The sequence below is a fragment of the Convolutriloba macropyga genome, unplaced genomic scaffold (genome assembly GCF_964194025.1).
Source record: "Convolutriloba macropyga unplaced genomic scaffold, txConMacr16.3 SCAFFOLD_1138, whole genome shotgun sequence".
NCBI lineage: Eukaryota > Metazoa > Xenacoelomorpha > Acoela > Convolutidae > Convolutriloba > Convolutriloba macropyga.
The window spans coordinates 46,412-64,000 of record NW_027450442.1 but is presented as its reverse complement, the minus strand read 5'-3'; the positions used below and the strand labels follow the sequence as shown (position 1 = coordinate 64,000).

The 17,589-nt window shown below is 40.6% G+C and overlaps 1 protein-coding gene across 1 annotated transcript; it reads left to right on the top strand.

The window, feature by feature from the left end:
- The first annotated feature begins 6 nt into the window (after positions 1-6).
- LOC142355900 (uncharacterized) lies at positions 7-17,334 on the top strand. Its single transcript, XM_075407919.1, has 9 exons — positions 7-84; positions 10,049-10,223; positions 10,642-10,863; positions 11,605-11,764; positions 12,406-12,515; positions 13,024-13,183; positions 15,538-15,720; positions 16,173-16,378; positions 17,063-17,334. Exons 2-9 carry the CDS (start codon positions 10,162-10,164, stop codon positions 17,196-17,198), a joined length of 1,239 nt encoding a protein of 412 aa, XP_075264034.1. The 5' UTR covers positions 7-84; positions 10,049-10,161; the 3' UTR covers positions 17,199-17,334.
- Positions 17,335-17,589: the final 255 nt, after the last annotated feature.

The window sequence follows — 17,589 nt, the reverse complement described above, 5'->3', positions numbered from 1 at the left end:
TCGATGACTGTGGAGATCTGTCTGACGAGGTGCTCTGCTTCTGTGGTCCAGAGCAGTTCCAGTGTACTACCGGAGGCTGTATAGGTAAGACAAATTATTGATGTTAAGGCAGACAGAAGCGGTGACCTGAGTTGCGGCACTTTTGGCATGGTAACGAGTCCTGCTCAGATAAAAGCAATCAATAAACAAAAACAACAAATATTTAAGTTCAAAATACTTGATTTTTACGGAAGACTATTAGAAAATCTAATTTCCTGTGCGCATGCGCGTATTCACGGAACTTCTCTTTGTAAATTGATAAAAAAAGGATAGATTTTATTGTGAAGCAAGCTTTGAAATGATACACCAATTTTTTTTCGTCCATTTCTAAGCTAGCGTAAAACATGGACTTCCTTTTGCTTCCAATTGGTCCGGATATTGCTTCAGTCATTACGCTTAGCTACAAACGAAATCGGTTTATCCCATAACTGTGTTCACATGTTACATTTCCCCCTCAAAATGGAAGATGGCCCAAGTACAGTTGCTTGAAAACAAAAACCAAGGCAGCAAAAGAGATGCTGTCAGGATCGTTACCTGCAAATAGGAACACGAAGCTGATTAAAAACCTTTGCAGGTTTCAAGATAACGGAAAGCTGCAATGCAAGATTCAGAATCCAGGTCTGTGCCATATTTCAATCTAGCCATGTGCATGTAGCAAAGGAAGGTTACCTGACTGTCAAAAAATTATAAATAGGCATACGACTCAAACATCTGGGGGTTACGATTAAGGCAGATTTTTTTTGGGTGACTTTTGGCAGGCCGTCCTACCTATAACAAAAAACTTCTGATTCTAGTTCTTAACGCCAAAAGTTTACTTATTACTAATTGAGGCCCAAAGTGATTGTGATGAGTCGTTGACAAAGTTGGCACTCAAGATCTCCCAAATCATTTCACAAGGCTGACTGAGGTTGTTCGCTCTCAACCTAACACTCCCACTTGAATTTTGCATCTCTCATAATTATAACTATTTGTCATTTTTGAGCTCAGAGACGGTCTCGTTCCATAATCTGTTAGGAGGCGAGTTTAAGCAGGCGTTACTACAGTAGTACTGAGTACTGGATTCGAACCAGTAATCTCTTAAGCCTAGTGTGCCAGACATACGCCAATGGGTATTAAGCTCCAAGATGGGCATCTTGTTTCTTTGATCTTAAGGCTTTTCTGTAGCCAAAAAGTGTGCTTTGAAATATTGAGTTGATATCTTGTCATGAGGTAGTATTCATTGGGTTCACGTTCAACTGATTGGATGTCAACGACGATCGTGTTGTAGATTGTTCATTTATTTCTACGGCAAGTTCCTTTTATGGTTCAGAAGCTAATCGTGAATCCATTTTTCGAAATACGGCTGGAATACGTATGTTCTCTCAAAAACAGCGGCAACCGTGAACTTTTCTTGGATTGTTTGCAGACAACATCTTAAGGCTTCATTTTCGTGCATGTCAGCATTGTTTCAACTAGTTCGTATAATCCAATCAGAATACTATCCTATCCTAAATATTAAAGGCGTGAGCTCTAAAAGGGGCACAATTTTTCCATGATCAAGAGGCCTCCCGAAGAGCATGTTAAAGAGCCGCATTGAGCAGCATGGTTAAGAGAACATATCGAGAGATCGAGAGGTCAGTGACCTAAAGGGCTCAAAGTATATCGATGAGAGCCGAACCTGGGACAAGACTGTTATTCAGGTGCAGATACCATGACTGTGAGGTCTTGAAAGTACGCTCCCAGAAAGGGAACATTTACTGTCTTGGGTACTACGTGTTTTTTATTTGCTTCCGAACGAAGTGTGAAGTATTTATTAATAGCCGCACAGCGATAGATGGGGCTATTATTGGCCTTCTCTAGGTTTTTTAAATTTCGTCGTCGCGATTTTTTAGACCATACGACGTCACAACAACTTCAAATCTGCTTTTTGCTTATTCGTTCATGCAATTTCAACTGAATTGCGCGAGTGACGTCATTTTTCGCTCTTAGTGGAGCGAGTTTTTTGTTCATTCGCGTGATTAAACTTTTGGTCACATTTGATTTTACGAAGCTATTGCGGCTATTTTCTGGCAATCTACCGGCTATGTTTGTAAATGTCTGCAAAGTTTTAGCTTTACAGATTCTGTGCGTGCAGGGTACATTCTATTTGTAGACATAAGCATTTTAATCAACTCCATGCCACCTGTTCGAGAGCAATTGTAATCGAACTCAGGGTCGCATTCTGTAACATGTGCTGTGCGTGTTTGTTCAGTGAGGTCAATATCTGACCTAATAGCGGTGCAGTGCAGTTGGACTCAATTGAGAAACATCGGAAATACATTTCGATAGTCTGCGCATAATAACTCTGACCGAAGTCCAAACACAGTAACTTTGTACAAAATTCTTGATTATGTACAGAGTTTTCAATGATAGCATTTTGTGATTCTATTAATGAATGCAAACTGTACTGTGGAAAAAGTTGCCGTCTCAAATGGACAGCTTTTTGAAAGACTGCGTTATTTTCCCTTTGAGGCCACAAACCGTTCTTCTCTAGGCACATTTTGTACATGGAAAAACAAAAAATTTATGATACATAAGGCAGCTTACATATCAATGAACGCCACATTATTGCAAGCAGTGAGCACTCATCTTTCTCTACTTTGCGATCACATTTTTTGTCTTCACTAAAAAGGTAATTCACGCTGGTGAATTACCTTGGATTGATAACTTGGATTGGCAGTTTCCAATGACAGTTGTTGACAGGGTACGGTGGTATTCCTGTCCTCGTTCCGTCCTTAATTCAGACAGTGATAGTTTGACATCTCACATCTGTGCGTGTGATGACCTTGATGCCCTAGCTCGTCAAGATGCCCTTGATCTTTAATCAACCTCACTTATGATTTCATTACACTATTAGGGCATAACGTATGTTTATGCGCGCATTGGATAATATCCTCTAAATCAGTTTCTGTTATCTCAGACCACAGTAGTATGTGGCAATGTGGCAAGTTCCCAACGGTTGTTTAGAATTCAGCCCTGACCCAAATTTTGACCACTTGACTACTTTTCCTAGATTGAGCTTACTTTTTAGATGATCCATGAACCCAACGCAGTTGCTCCATGCTCGAACGAACTGCTGTTGTCATCACGCTATCAACCGATGCTCTGCGTACCTCATAGGTGCAACCCTCATACTTGTTATTTAACTGCGATTTTAACGAACTCATACCTGGGAAACACTTCTGATTACAAGTTAAGAGTAAAAAAGGCGTTGGTGGCTCTGTTGCAACTGCTGCTGAAAGCTCCTTTACACATCGCTCTGAATCCTTTAATTGAACAATTACACTCCTATAGAACATGGATGACTCTCTACCCCGCAACTCCAACGACTGAACGCCTTTCCGAAAAAAGGATTGAATGCTGCCTCACAAGTGAACAGTCTATCAGTCAGTCCACTGCGTACTGAATGTAAGGAATTGTTGATGTCAGCAAAGAAATGCCTGTAATGCGAGTAACAACAAAATGTTGAATTAAATCATCAATCCCAATTGGATACAATTTGCGGTGAGAGTGTGCAAGAAGTTTGGCAGTGCACCAGGGAAAAAACCGTCTTACATCTGATAAAAATAGTGGGAAAAAGCAAAGCTTTTGATTGTAATAAAGAGACAGAGCACTTTGGAAATTTTGATGTAAGCGTCTGGAGGAAATGTTTGAAACGGTTTGACAGGATTTCTGGGTCTGTTCAGACCGAACAGAAAGCTGTTTAAATGTGCTTGAATCGGAATGACTTTATATTGTCTGAAAGATTTGACACCTCAACTGGAGATGCCATAACCCCGAAATTTGTATCAGCATGGCTTGATAAAATATCGGTCGTAGGCATTGGTGGCTCAAACAGAAATTCATTTGCAATTGAATTTTCACACTGCATGTCATTGGAATCCTCTAAATCATCTGAATCACCGTCAGGACTATCCTCTAGTTTTCAGTTTTTATTCAGATTTTTGTGCAGCTGGTAACAGAAATCGTTGTCAGTTGTCCGCAACTGCTCAGATGGTTCTGGCACAAGGAGAATGGACAGTTTTTCTCCGGACATCTCCAGTTCAACTTGCGTTGTTGCCACTTCCTTTCCTTTGATGTCTACCTTCCTTGGAAGTCTACAGACAGGAAAAAATTATGATCAGGACACTGAAATTTGTTTTGTCCGGATTCAAGCGGAAACAGTTGCTTTTTGACAACGTATGAACACAGCGAACTGCACACCTTTCCCATCTACGGAACCACATACTGTTTGTTTCTGTTTTTCTATTCAAGCAGATAAAAGCTGTATCTTGCCTGCCAGGTTTTATGGCTACAAAGAATTCAGGGCTACGCTTTGCATCGTATTCCATGAGAATACAAAGCTGAATTTATGAAGTTCTGCTTCATAATTAGCTGCAGACCTTGGTGAACATGTTAGCAAACATACAACTTGTCCCTCAAAATTGGCAATAGCACTCGGCAGCTCATCTTCAATAGAAACAAAGACAAAATTTCCTATTTTACCTGAATAGCGAAATCAAATTCCTGCTCCATATTTGCTTTAAAACAAGTCGAGACTAAACCTAAAGAGGACGGTTGAGGGCGACTTAGAACCAACCTGTGGGCAAGCGAACAGCGAAAGGCCGGCACATCTCGTCGGCAGCGAAATACTCTAACGGGTGGATGGCATGATACACATCCTGTTCAAGTATCATCTCGAAGTTTTCATAGCAACGTAACTGGGTCTAAAAATGCTAGGTGCTGGTATGTTTCTTGAAAAGCTTTAAAGTTGATCACATTGGCGCCTACGTTCAAATTTTCTTACACGTAAACAGACTTTGAATGTTTTAAATGCTTGGTTGTCGCGTGGTGTTAGTCCAACTATTTTGTCTACAACCTCGGTATTTATACCCTTGACTTTAGTTTCAATGCTGTACAGTGCAAACAAGACTACTTGCAAGATTATTGGACACGCAAGAGTAACTGCAAGTGGTATCGCACAAACCTAAAGACGTGGTATCTTTACCAGAAGAGCTCTTCAATTTTAATTCAAAGCCGTGGTATCGACATTAGAAGGTTTAAGTTGACTTGCGCCAGCGTTAGATTAATTATTGTTGGTTGAAGGGGACTTTGATGGTTAAACCCTCTCAGCTCCCTGGAGAATTGTTTTGTGGGAGCTGTTGCATCCATCCTTCCTGCATTTCATAGGATTTGGCAATAGCCTAAACATATGATTTTCTCTCAAATAGCACAGTTTTGCTTCCGCCACTACCTTTGCTCACTGAGTGGGAGACTCTTCATTAAATACTCGACACTCAGATGCAATGGTTACTTTTACACACATTGTAGCGAGGGGTTGGAGGCATTGCCGATGTTGAGGTTTGTCTCTGAGTGCGCAGTTTTTGCCTTTGATTGTTTCCTTAAGTCTCGGCTTTTTGCCTCAACCAGTCATTGAGTGTCGGTTTTATCCAATGCATTTGGACCGTAGAAAGTGACCAAGTCTCTTTCACAATGGTTGCCAATTTTTGCACTGCCGTTTCAGAGCAAGGCATTATAGTTTGATATCACTATTGTGCATCTTTAGTGGTGGAAAAGAGCTGAGTGGGTCTAAGTGTGAACTGACTACTGCCTGGGATTGGACAATTTTACTTTCGAACGTCTTAAGTGCGTGCTTATGCATTACAACACACTATGCGAACTCAGCGAGGGCGGCTTTAGTTTCTCCAGTTAGTTTTTAAGTACGATTATTTGACATCATCAGTCAAGGACTGAGTCTATGGCGCTTTTAAGTTGTCAGAACCATCCATGCCACTGCAGGGGATCACCATTGTACTGTGACATCTTCCACTTGGGTAATGGATCGTTCTTCTAACAAATGTTTTCTCAAATCCGTCAAGAGCTGAAGGTGAGGGATGCGGTGGCCACCCCAACACTAAGGGTTCGGAACGATAGCTCCATACTTTGGAATGATCGGAGTAACAAACGTGGGGGTGGTACCTGTGGAAGAACTTACTGGTTTCGGTTGCATGAAGTCTGCTGTTAAGAGTTTGTGACCTTGTTGTTGTTTTCACATGAAAAGAGGAGCGGAGCAATAAGAGGAGAGGTTAAGGGCTACGTAACGGGGCCAGTTGTACAGGTGTTTAAAATTAACAGATGTTCCTACAAGTGGTACTGCGTTAGAAAAGACTGCTGCCAGAAAGAGCAGGCGCTGAGTGGTTTATGGGGACAAAAATTTGACTGGTATCTCTTTTGTGGGGGCGGTGGATGAATTAACTGTGGTACAAAAACATTTGCGGAGGAAATGAATTGTGCAGGCGGAAAAAGAGGTAACGGATTGACATTATTCGCCACGGGGTTATTGGTGTGTAGTGGGAATGCTTGTAGCGGCAACGAGCAAACCAAAATGCTGGCGGAATTAACGGGAATTGCGCTGATACGGAGTTAAAACGGGATGGGAGGGCAGGTTTATTTGTGCGCTTGTGGCGGATAGGTGCTATCGGAGCATTAGCGAGTGCATTCAAGCTGGTGAAAGCAAAGAGCTGACTAAATTCAACTGTCCCAGCATGCTCAACCTGCGAGAGAATTAATCTGTAAACCATCAAAGTGCATTGTTGCTTGAGACAGTTGTCGGGCTGTGTTTGGGGCGTTAGTTGTTTGCATATCAAAGTTTATTGGTGGTGATGGATGCGCAATTTCAGGCTGTTGCTGCTCTTGCATGATTGCAGTATATGCATTATTGGTTACATTGGTTCTACTACTTGGTTCGTGCGGCTCAGGAACAGGGAGGTTTATGTTAGCCTGAACTTGATCATGTGTATTGAGATTAGTGTGAGTTTAGAGCTTGAATTCAGGAATACGGGACAACTGCTTGGCTGGATTTGGCGATGGAACCAGAAAAATGCAGTCTGGGTCGGTGTAGAATTGAAGCAATCTTGAAATTTCTTGCTCTTGACTGACCTTCCTTCATTAAAGAGCTCTCTTGTTTTGACTGTACTAGACCCGTCTGATGTTGTCATCAACTCAATTTCCTTAAGGGCTGCATTAGCTACTTGCTGGCGATGTTCCTCAAGCTGCTGTATTTCCAATTGTTGAAATTGCGTTTGTTTCAATTTCATGACGTTGTCTAGCAATGCGCAGCTCTGCCTCATGTTTCAAGTTCCTCCCTTTTAAGTCTTATTTCTAAGTCTTGTAGACGCTGACTTGATCTTTTTGAGGAAGTCATGTGTGAACTTGATATTGAATGGTGAGAGGTATATTACTCTGCTGTCTGTCTTGGACTGAATTGATGTACCCTCGAGAAGCAGCAATGAACTCGTCAGTTTTCTTAGTTAGCCGGTAACCATTTGTCAAGGTTCTTACAAGCAGCATCTGGATCTTTCATTCTCATCAACTATAGTAAAAGCATCTTTGCATTTCACAATAGTGATCCTGAATAGACGTTCGATATCAAGTTTCCTGTCTTGCTTATCCATAGCTCTGTTAATTGCATTATAAAAGTTATTAACTTCAGCCTCTATTTTTGCCCTAGCAGTGTATAAACTTTGGTGAATTTGTCCTGCAATGTTGCCATATCAACACAGGAAACAGAAGTTTAATTCATCAATAGAAGGGAGCATACTCAAAACACAAACGGGTTAACTCGAACCCTAATATGACGGTTTGCCTAGCGAATTGCCAAAGAGCAGAGATTTTTGAGTACAGTAGTACCCGGCGAATGAATAAGCGGTGAGCACAAAAAGCAACACGGGAAAGAACGGGAGACGGCAAGGACGAAGAGACGCCAAACGAGAAACGCACGGCGCAACCGGAAACCGGACGGACGAGCGGGAACGTCGGATAAACAGCGCGTGACAGCATGAGAACTGTACGGTACGTGCGGGTCGGAAACGTCGGGCGATGGGCGTGCGACAAAGCGGCAAAACGGCACTGAGTGGGACCGAAACGTCGGGTGAACTACACACGATAAGACCAGGAACCATCTGGACGGAACGGAAACGTTTGATGGGTAGTGCGCGACAAAGGAAAGCAGGGATAGTACTTGCGGGAGATGGTGAGCCTCGAGCGAAGAGGTGAGGAGAGCAATGCTAGCAGACCACAGCGACAAACACCCAAAGAAACTATTCCTAACTCCAGAACAAACTTGTCACACCCCAAAAAGAGAAACTACTGCCAAGCAAATTAGCACAAGTCATTACGGGCTTTATCTACCGTTATCAAAACAATTTACGGCAACGAAATAGTATAACAAAAAGTCGAAAAGGTCAGAAAATTTACTAGCCGTAAATCTAGAAAACAAATTACACTCTAGCAAGCCACAATACCCAGAAAACAAAAGCACATACTACCAAAATTAACCAAGATACAACGAATTGCTAGCCAACTAGTGTGGTGAACGCCATTAAATGAACCAGCCATACCTCTAGAACGAACTCGAGTTGGGCCCTAGCAAGCAACGAGACTAAACAACCAACCAGCATACTAGCAGAAAAATTTTACATTAAAAACGACATATTACATAATACAACAGATAAACTGTGAACAGAAAAAAAACACGGCGAAACGAAAACAAAAAGACGGAAGCAAAAAAACGAGCCAGATAACCTGCGGAAAACAAACGGTAGTGATTAACTCAAAAAAATTTTCAGGGGAGCGAAATATCTTGAAGCGCTATTGGAGACAACCAACCACAAAATAACCCGAAACTCGTGAGTAAACTAATTCACACCACCAGTCAGCGGGTATACCCCAACAACAGAAGACTAAGTATCATTTAGGATATCAATGGCTTGGACGAGTTCCGCCTCCTCGAACGCATGACGGGTGCAAAGCGTTTTAGGACGGCGCTTTGAAAGTTTTTTGGGTCATTAGTGCTATCGAAGACCACAGGTTGTGTGCTAACAACACTAGTGGGTTTTCAGGTCAAGCGCCGGCTTCTGATTTAACGCTTTACACTGGGCTCCTTCTGTCTAGACACAGTCTTTCACTATATTGACGGTAACTAAAGTACTAAGCTTGAGCTGATAGTAAATGTCAAGAATTCCCTCTCTGGGGCAATACACTATAGCTCCTATGCGCTCCTGATACTCTGCAAGCACTGCAATAAGCTGCGAAGGTGTTAAAGGCTTATTGTTGTTACTGCGATGACGGGACATGTACTGGAATTTTATAAATCTACTGGAATTTCTTTCATACAAAATAGGACTGAACAACAAATGCAAGTGAAGTATGCTGTAAATTTGAGCCGTGCAACGCACCAAAGAGAATCAAATAGAAGTTGGAAACGAAAACAAGGGTGCCTCGAGGCACACCTGGAAAAACCCTAAAGCCTGAACTACTGTTTATACTACTATGTCCGATACGACAATGCAATGTAATTTGGCTCTTGGACCATTGCCTGAACAAGCTATGGCATAGTTATCGGAAGTTCACAGGTAGTTCGTAACTGATTGCAGGGCCGTGTTGAGTCCATGCGGATGTTGGTGCGTACAACATGAGATCCATTAGTCAAAGCATCCACAACTAGCTCGAGAAAAATATTTTAGTCTCACGCGAACGCGAAGACCAGTATTGAATACTAAAAATCAAATGTGCACAACTTCAAATCGGCTTCAAGTTTGTGGCCAACTTCAAGTTTCGATCATTTCAACATGTTCCTCTCTCGCCCCGATAACGTCTCAGTGCAAAAATGCCTAGTTTATGTTTTGCCCAGATCTTTCAAGCTTAGTTTCACCCAGGAACTTTGTTTCATCCGCAAGTCTGCATCTGGGTCAGCGTTGTCTGATTTCACTAATCTTAGAATTAAAAACTTGATTACATGACGCCTAAAGAATAATGAAAACTTATAGGCATGCAGTTAGAAAAATATAAATCAAAAACTGGTGCCTTTAAAGAACGCTTTGAGAATGCGTGCTAGTTTGGTGGCAGAAGTTCACAGGCTTTCGAAGACTACCATTCGATCATTCGATCATTGAGCTCTATCAGTACAATTTTAAGCTGCTAGCCTGATCGTTGAAAAGGTGGCGGTTTTTAGGGAAATATCTTCGATGCAATGGAGTTGCCGACTGCGAGGACGGGTCCGATGAGTCAGGGTGTGGGTGTGTGCAGGGGGTGGAGTTCACCTGTGCCAATGGGGGGTGTGTTCCCATGGCTACACTCTGTGATGGAATCAGTCAATGCGGAGACGGAAGTGACGAGGCTAATTGCGGGTACGTATGTTGTTCTCGGACATTTCAGTCGTTGTATTCAAATCGAAAAGTGTTTTTGTTGACAAAATTCAAGTTACCTTCGGAAAGTATTACAGCCTGCTGTGACTCTGAGAAAGTAAACCAATGGATTAGAAGTTTTTTGCTTTCATAGAACAAGCCTCGAGTTCTATTTGAATCAAGAAGCTTATCCGTTGAATTTGTCCGTAGTTAACCCGCTGACGTGACCAAATTCAATGAAACTTGATCAGATTTGATGTCTAAGTTTTGATCAGACACAGAGTATGGCCCCCACTTAATTAGCTACCACCTGTGCATTATAACACATGCTAACTTATTAGTACATTCAGGAAACCAAGTTATGATTTATAAATATTAACCAGAAAGTAAAACCAAAAAAATATCAGTCGTTTGTGTTCAGCTGCACCCTTCTGGAATTCGAGTGTCTCAATGGAGCGTGTGCTGCCCCGGGTGCTTACTGCAATGGAGTGCCAGAGTGTCCGGATGGATCGGATGAGTTCAACTGTCCATCTGGAGGTGGTGGAGGAGTCAACCCTCAGCCTCAACCTCCCTCGCCAGGAAACTGTTACCAGAATGAGTGGGCGTGCTATAATGGACGACAGTGTATTCAGGCTACTAAGAGGTGGGTGGAGTGAACACAATGTGATCTCATTCTTTGTTCAGCAGTCATAAGGAAAACCTTTCACTAGTAATGTGTATATGGGCTTACAGGGCCAGGGGAGGGGAGACACATAATTTCTAAAACTCAATTGTGTCACCCCTCCCCTGGCCCTGTAAGCCCATATACACATTACTTTCACTCACTGAGTTAAACATGAACAAAATTTAACAGAATTGGACTGACCAAAAAATAGAATAGGATATGTACAACAGGCTGTAGAAATTTTCTCATAGCGGACTAAAACCAGAAATGCAAAGCTGCGAAGCTTGCTATGATATTTTCAATCGGATAACAAACGAATGGTTGGCATTGTTTATTTATTTTTACAAGCTTTATGGAAACAAAAAAGTTTTCGGGAAAAATAGTTGTAAGTACTGCGAATGACACTCCCAGAGTCTACCAGTACTGGAATACTGGAATAAAGTGGAAAACTTTAGAAGACAGAGACTGAGACTTAAGACCAATTTAAACTATTAATTGTAAGTACGTATAGTTCAATTACGATGTATTAAAAACACCAAAGTGGAAACCAGCCATATGAGATTCTGGCAACTTAATAAATTCGATACCAGCAGACGATTGCAGTGGCCAATACTGTTGGAATACAGTGTAATAAACCTTTATTTAGTTGTTAATGAATGCATGTTAATATACAAAGATCCAACTCTAAAAATTGGTAACAAAAATTTGGTGGTGTTGCAGGTGCAATGGTGCCAAGGACTGTCTGGATGGGTCGGATGAGACAGGGTGTGGTGGAAGCAACCCAGGTGGACAGGTGGATTTCAAGTGTCTTCCAGAGGAATATGGCTGTGAGAGTGAACTCAAGTGCATTCCACTCTCTAGAAGATGCGACGGATACGAGGTACAACATTATCTAAATTATGCGAGGAATTACAAATTATTCAACTGTTATTAGGAGCACATGCTAAGTACATTAATCATACGTACAATATAACCGCCCATTATATAGTAGTACCAAAAAAACATCCGGGGGGATATTTCATATCACGCATCACAAAAGCGCAAATAAAGTTCATAATTGATCAGTACAGGTCTCAACAACTATCACTGATTGACTCCCAAATTTAGCCTGAAATAGCTATTAATAATCCTCTATACCTGAGAACACGAGAATGATCTAGGTCCAAAACTAGGATAAAGTATCAATAATGACCGAAATTTACAGCGACAGATTGTTTGTTTGTGCATTCTGTCCCAAATTTAGAGTTAAGACAATGTAGCAAGCTTGAACTCTCATTAATTTGATGTGGAATTAATTTGATGTTGATGTAATTTGATGTGGAATTAATTTGATGTTGAATTAATTTGATGTTGAATTAATTTGATGTGGAATTAATTTGATGTTGAATTAATTTGATGTTGAATTCATTTGATGTTGAATTAATTTGATGTGGAATTAATTTGATGTGGAATTAATTTGATGTGGAATTAATTTGATGTGGAATTAATTTGATGTTGAATTAATTTGATTTAATGTGATAGGACTGTTTGCTGGGAGAGGACGAGAGTTCGAGACTGTGTGTGGGCAACTTGGCCGTGCCTCCTTACGCTCAAACGAGACAGTGCCAGAGTTACGAGTTCAGATGCAGCAGGTCAACAATCATAACTATCAAACTTTTTTTAATATTACTTCAATTACTGTGTGATTGATCGTGAGGAAAATTCACCAAGTGAGGAAAAAAGACTCGTTAATTCCTGAAATGAAATATAAAATACATCATGCAGGTAGTGAAGGTAACAAACGAATAAACAGAAAAAGATCATTTTTGAATTATGAACAAATAATTGAATAAGTAGATAGATAAATATATAGATAGGACCAGCACACCATGACTGTGAGTTGGCAACTTGGCCGTGCCCCCTTCAAAAAAGCATGGCTATTTAGAGTTCAATCCTTATGGATTCGCCGTAGTGAAATCAGAAGCTGCGAATGTGACCATACAAAGAAATGATTAGCACGATCAGTCAAGATCCAATTTTTCAAATTTTTTTGAGCTCCGATTTTTCAACGTAGGAAGAGCCCCCCCCCCCCCCCTTATCATGCATCCCCTGGAGGTACCTAATGTTGACTGTAACTCGTGATTTTTATGTTTTGTGTAGGTGGCAATGTGTGTTCCAAACAGCAGTGTGCAATGGAATGTTGGAGTGTTCTAACGGGAGAGATGAAGAGAGTTGCTACAACTCAAACTCACACCAAAACACATGCAATCCTCCCAGACACAGTTGTGACCAGGGCACCACGTGTGTCAACACTAACAAGGTATGTTCTCCTATCGACATTGTCGCTCATTATTGGTATGCAATTGTAATGCATAAATAATAATGCATAAATAATGCATAAATTAAAACAAGAAAATCAAGGAAAAATGGTGCGTGGAAACCAAAGAATTGGTGGTAATCTAAAAAAGGTTTTCGAAAAACTTGAAAAATTTGAAAAGTCGACCCCCTACCCAGAGAGGATATTGCCACATACAAACACAAAAGAACCTGGTCACATAATCATATGCAAATTCAGCAGCTGAAATAGTTATCCAAAGCAGAGAACATGGTTCAAAATTCATATCAATAACACCTAAATATTACAAGCTTCGACAAAACAAAAAACTAGTTCAAAAATGTGGCTTGAACTTCCCGTCGTCTTCTGACGCCCAATGTGAAAAGCGCCTAAATCAAGTGTCAACACGGAAAGTAAGTAGCTTAAATGGAAAATAATGGAAAGAATGGAAAGAAATGTGATTAAGAGTTAGATTCAGCGGTAAGGGCATTCCACAAAATTTTTAACCCTTTTTGAAGTGAATCGAATTTGGATAATTTAGATAAGCCCACCAAATTTTTAAAGTATTTTTCGCAAAGAGTATGAAATACTATATTTAGGACTCTAGTACACTGATTCAAGTACCATAATGGACGTGTTTTCCACAATTACCTACTTTCCGAAATGACTTTCAAATCCAGGATAAGTGCACTAAACTTTTGCACAAACATTTCCTAAACAGGCGGCACATAGGACTAAGACACTTCTCAAAATTGATTAAAACTCGCGATTATACTGCAATTAGTCTCCCGCACAATTTATGGTCCGTGTGTTTGTTCTCTCGTCTGTCTGACTTATCTGAAGCCTTCATTTTTTGTGAATATTGCTTCTTTTTCTGCAATTTTATTTGTAAATCAATGTTTCGAGGCAATTCAGTCAAAACAAATTCAGTGCCTTTTAAAAGTGATAATTTCTTCCAGTCCTTGAAAACGCAATATGCGTTCCCAAATGAATTTAAATCTAATTACGGCAGTTTTTGTGGATTGGGCTTCGGCATGTATTTTGCGGAAAGTCGAATCAACTTTTCAGCTTCGAGTTTAAAAGTGAAGAACACTGACTGGAAGTTCCATATAGAGCACCAACTTTTCATCCTTAAGTTTTGGAAATTCGTTTTACACGTATAAGTAATAAAGTAGAAAAAGTGAAATGTGGTTACAAAATTGAGTAAATTTATCGCAACATTTGGTACCGGGAGACGTCTGCAATGGTAATGAAAGTAAACAAATATTAGTCTCATTCAAAGGGGGAGGAGATCAATAGTAACTGATCAAGTATCAGGTTTATAGTAACTGGGAACTTGAACGGCATGAACATCGAGAACTGCGAGCAAAGATTTGATTACAGGAATTTGTGATTTGCTTTGGTCAAACTCGAATAAACAATGATAATCACTGCGAACCTAATTGTATTGATTTTAGCAGTAAAAAGAGCATGAACTCACCTTGAACAAGAATACGAAAACTACCTAGGTCTAGGCCTCGACTTATGAAAAGACTTATAAAAGTCTAGTAGCGGGGGCAATATTGACCATCGTTACACTGTCCAGCTTCCTAGTTAAAGTCGACCCAATATCTTTTCATGGGTCGAACTTATGTCTTCTTAACGAAGGAAGTCCAGCTAAAGTCTTTTCATGGGTGCAACATTAGTCTTTTCAGAAGTCTATTTTTTCAGAATTCGAAAAGTTTATTTTTCATCAGTACATACAGAAGCAGAACCAGAGCAAGACTAAATAGCTATACACCAGAGCAGTTCAACTAAAAAACAGTCGGAAATCAGCCAAAAGACGAAAATTTTGTCAACTCCTAAGATATTGCAGCAATTTTTGTACAACCATTCGGTGGAAGTCTATCTGTGGTTCTTCTGAACCGTAAAAGATGAAGGAATATACATGCTGACTACGCTATAAGCAATATAGCACGTAAAATTTTAATGCAAAAATCAGACTTATGAAAAGACTTTTTACTCGACTTTGTTTGCAAACATTGTGTCGAGCGTAAGTCCAGCCCAAATTTTGGATCGAGCCAAAGTCTTTTGTAAAATTATGGTTCCAGCTAAAGTTTTTTGAGAATGTGAGTCGAGCTAAGTCCAGAATGTCTAAAGTCCAGCTAAGATCTTTTCATAGCTCAAATGAGTAGAGTATGGTCTTTTCATAATTCTGTACCTATACCTGGGTAGACGTTTCTCGATTTATTCTTTGTGAGATAAGAATTGGTTGAATTCGAAGTCCAATTTGAGTGTGGGATTGCCGCCATGCTGAATTAAATATCTCTAGTGAACTTCATTCTTGTTGCATTCTCAAGCTGTGCAATGGCTTCCCCGACTGTGCAGACAGGAGTGACGAACAGCAGTGTGGTGGTAGTGGAAGTGGTGGGAACAGGTGTGGGCTGAGTGAGTACCAGTGCCAGCAGGACGGACAGTGTGTGCCAGGCAGCTACCAGTGCGACCAGTGGCCAGACTGTCCCGGGGGAGACGACGAACTCAACGTAGGAAAACAGTCCAAGTTTTAAATCTTGGCGCAGTACAATAACAGATACAAACTCAATAAACCGCAATTTTCCAAACAGTGAATGTGTTTCTCGCTTTTAAGTCAGTCTCGGAAAATTTTTCAGCTTAATTTTTCTCATTTGGGATTGCAGCGATTAAGACAAAAATAATCCATGTCATTATTCACTAGCGTAAATTGAAAACTTACGAATTGGCACGTTTTAGCTGCAATCTTGCTTTTGGACAAATAAAAGCAGACTCTGCTCAAAAATGGTGAAGAATTTCATGGTCACGGGAAGTAGGGACCTCAACTTGTATGAAAAGACATGAAAAGACTCATAATTCTAGTGGGGGGGGGGGTGCAATTATTGATCCAGTGGTCTAGCACGACTAAAGCGCGGTCGAGCGCGGTCACCTTTTGTGTCGAGATTGAGCACTTTTTTTATAATAGTGCGACGACGGGTCCATGTTCCCCCTGCCCCAACCTCCCCCCAACGAGGGAGTAGTGGAGTGTGACTTCCGCTGTTGGGATGGGGAGTGTATGCCCAGGAGGAGCAGATGTAACAGTGTGCGAGAGTGTTCACGAGGGGAGGATGAACTCTCCTGTCCAGCACATCAGCAGCCACAATACACCATGTGTACACAGGGACAACACAGGTAAACAAACAGGGAGTGTTGGTTATCAAAGCTGGATTAAGATCAGATCTTGGTATGGGACGTTGTTGGTTTCTGCAAAATACCCCCCCCCCCCCCCTACCTCCCTCCCCCCATCCAATGTAAATGCAAGGATCGAAATTACTTGACAAAACTACTACAAGCGAAAAGTAATTTTAAGTGGGGATTTTAGAAGAGCTTTCAATAAATGTCATAAATAGGTTGTATTTCAAAAATTTAATCCGTAATGACTAGTTTTCACTCTACCTCTCATTCAGTACGTTTAAAACACAAGAAAAAGGGTTACACAGTTTAGGAAATGAGATTCCCGCCTGTACTTTTTCAGTTTTAACGAGATTTAATCAAAATATGCAAAATTTATACAGAATACAAAATTTATCACCATAAGAATATTGTAAAAAACTGGAAACTGAATGCAAAAACGCCTCTTAAGCTAATGGCGATCAAAAGCTGTCTTTGGAAAGAACAGTTTGAAAAGTTCATAAAATTTCACCGTGAAATTCCCATGCAGACCTGACGTACAGCTGACTTAATTCCAACATTTAATCTTAAAAATTTGTTTAGTGGGTTATGGCGAAATTAAACGTCGATCTGCATATCTTGAACACATGAACGTGTTGATGCTTTTTTAAGTTTCGTCTACTGATGTACTTGTTGTTTTTGTAGGTGTGAGGATGGAACATGTATAGACGGGTCTCTTATGTGCAACTTCAGAGCAGACTGCTGTCGTGCAATGCCATGCAATGACTTCAGTGACGAAATAGACCAAAAGTGTGACAGTCTATACGCTAGTCAACAGTAGCACCTATTACCAACAGAAACTAATGCAGGCATTGGAGAAGATATATAATGAACTAATGAACTTTGAATGTTAACTTGTGAAAAAAAATGCATTAGAATAATTAATGTTGCTTTTAATAAAATATTTGCTGGTCAAATTTTGTCGGGAAGATTGTTCACAAAATTCTGATTGGTTAAAAACGAGTCAAAAAAGACTATTTGAGAAGAGATTTGAGACAAGGGAACTCTTGAGGCGTCCATCGTCAGAGATTGGTGAGAGTGAAAAAAGAGCTTTCAATCGTAGGAACAGTGAAACCATGTCCAACCTAATCCCTTTAGGAGGTGGAATTGGTCAAGATCCGTTACCTGGCTACACTTAATCTCCATTCCTTAGCGCGCAGTATTTCACATTA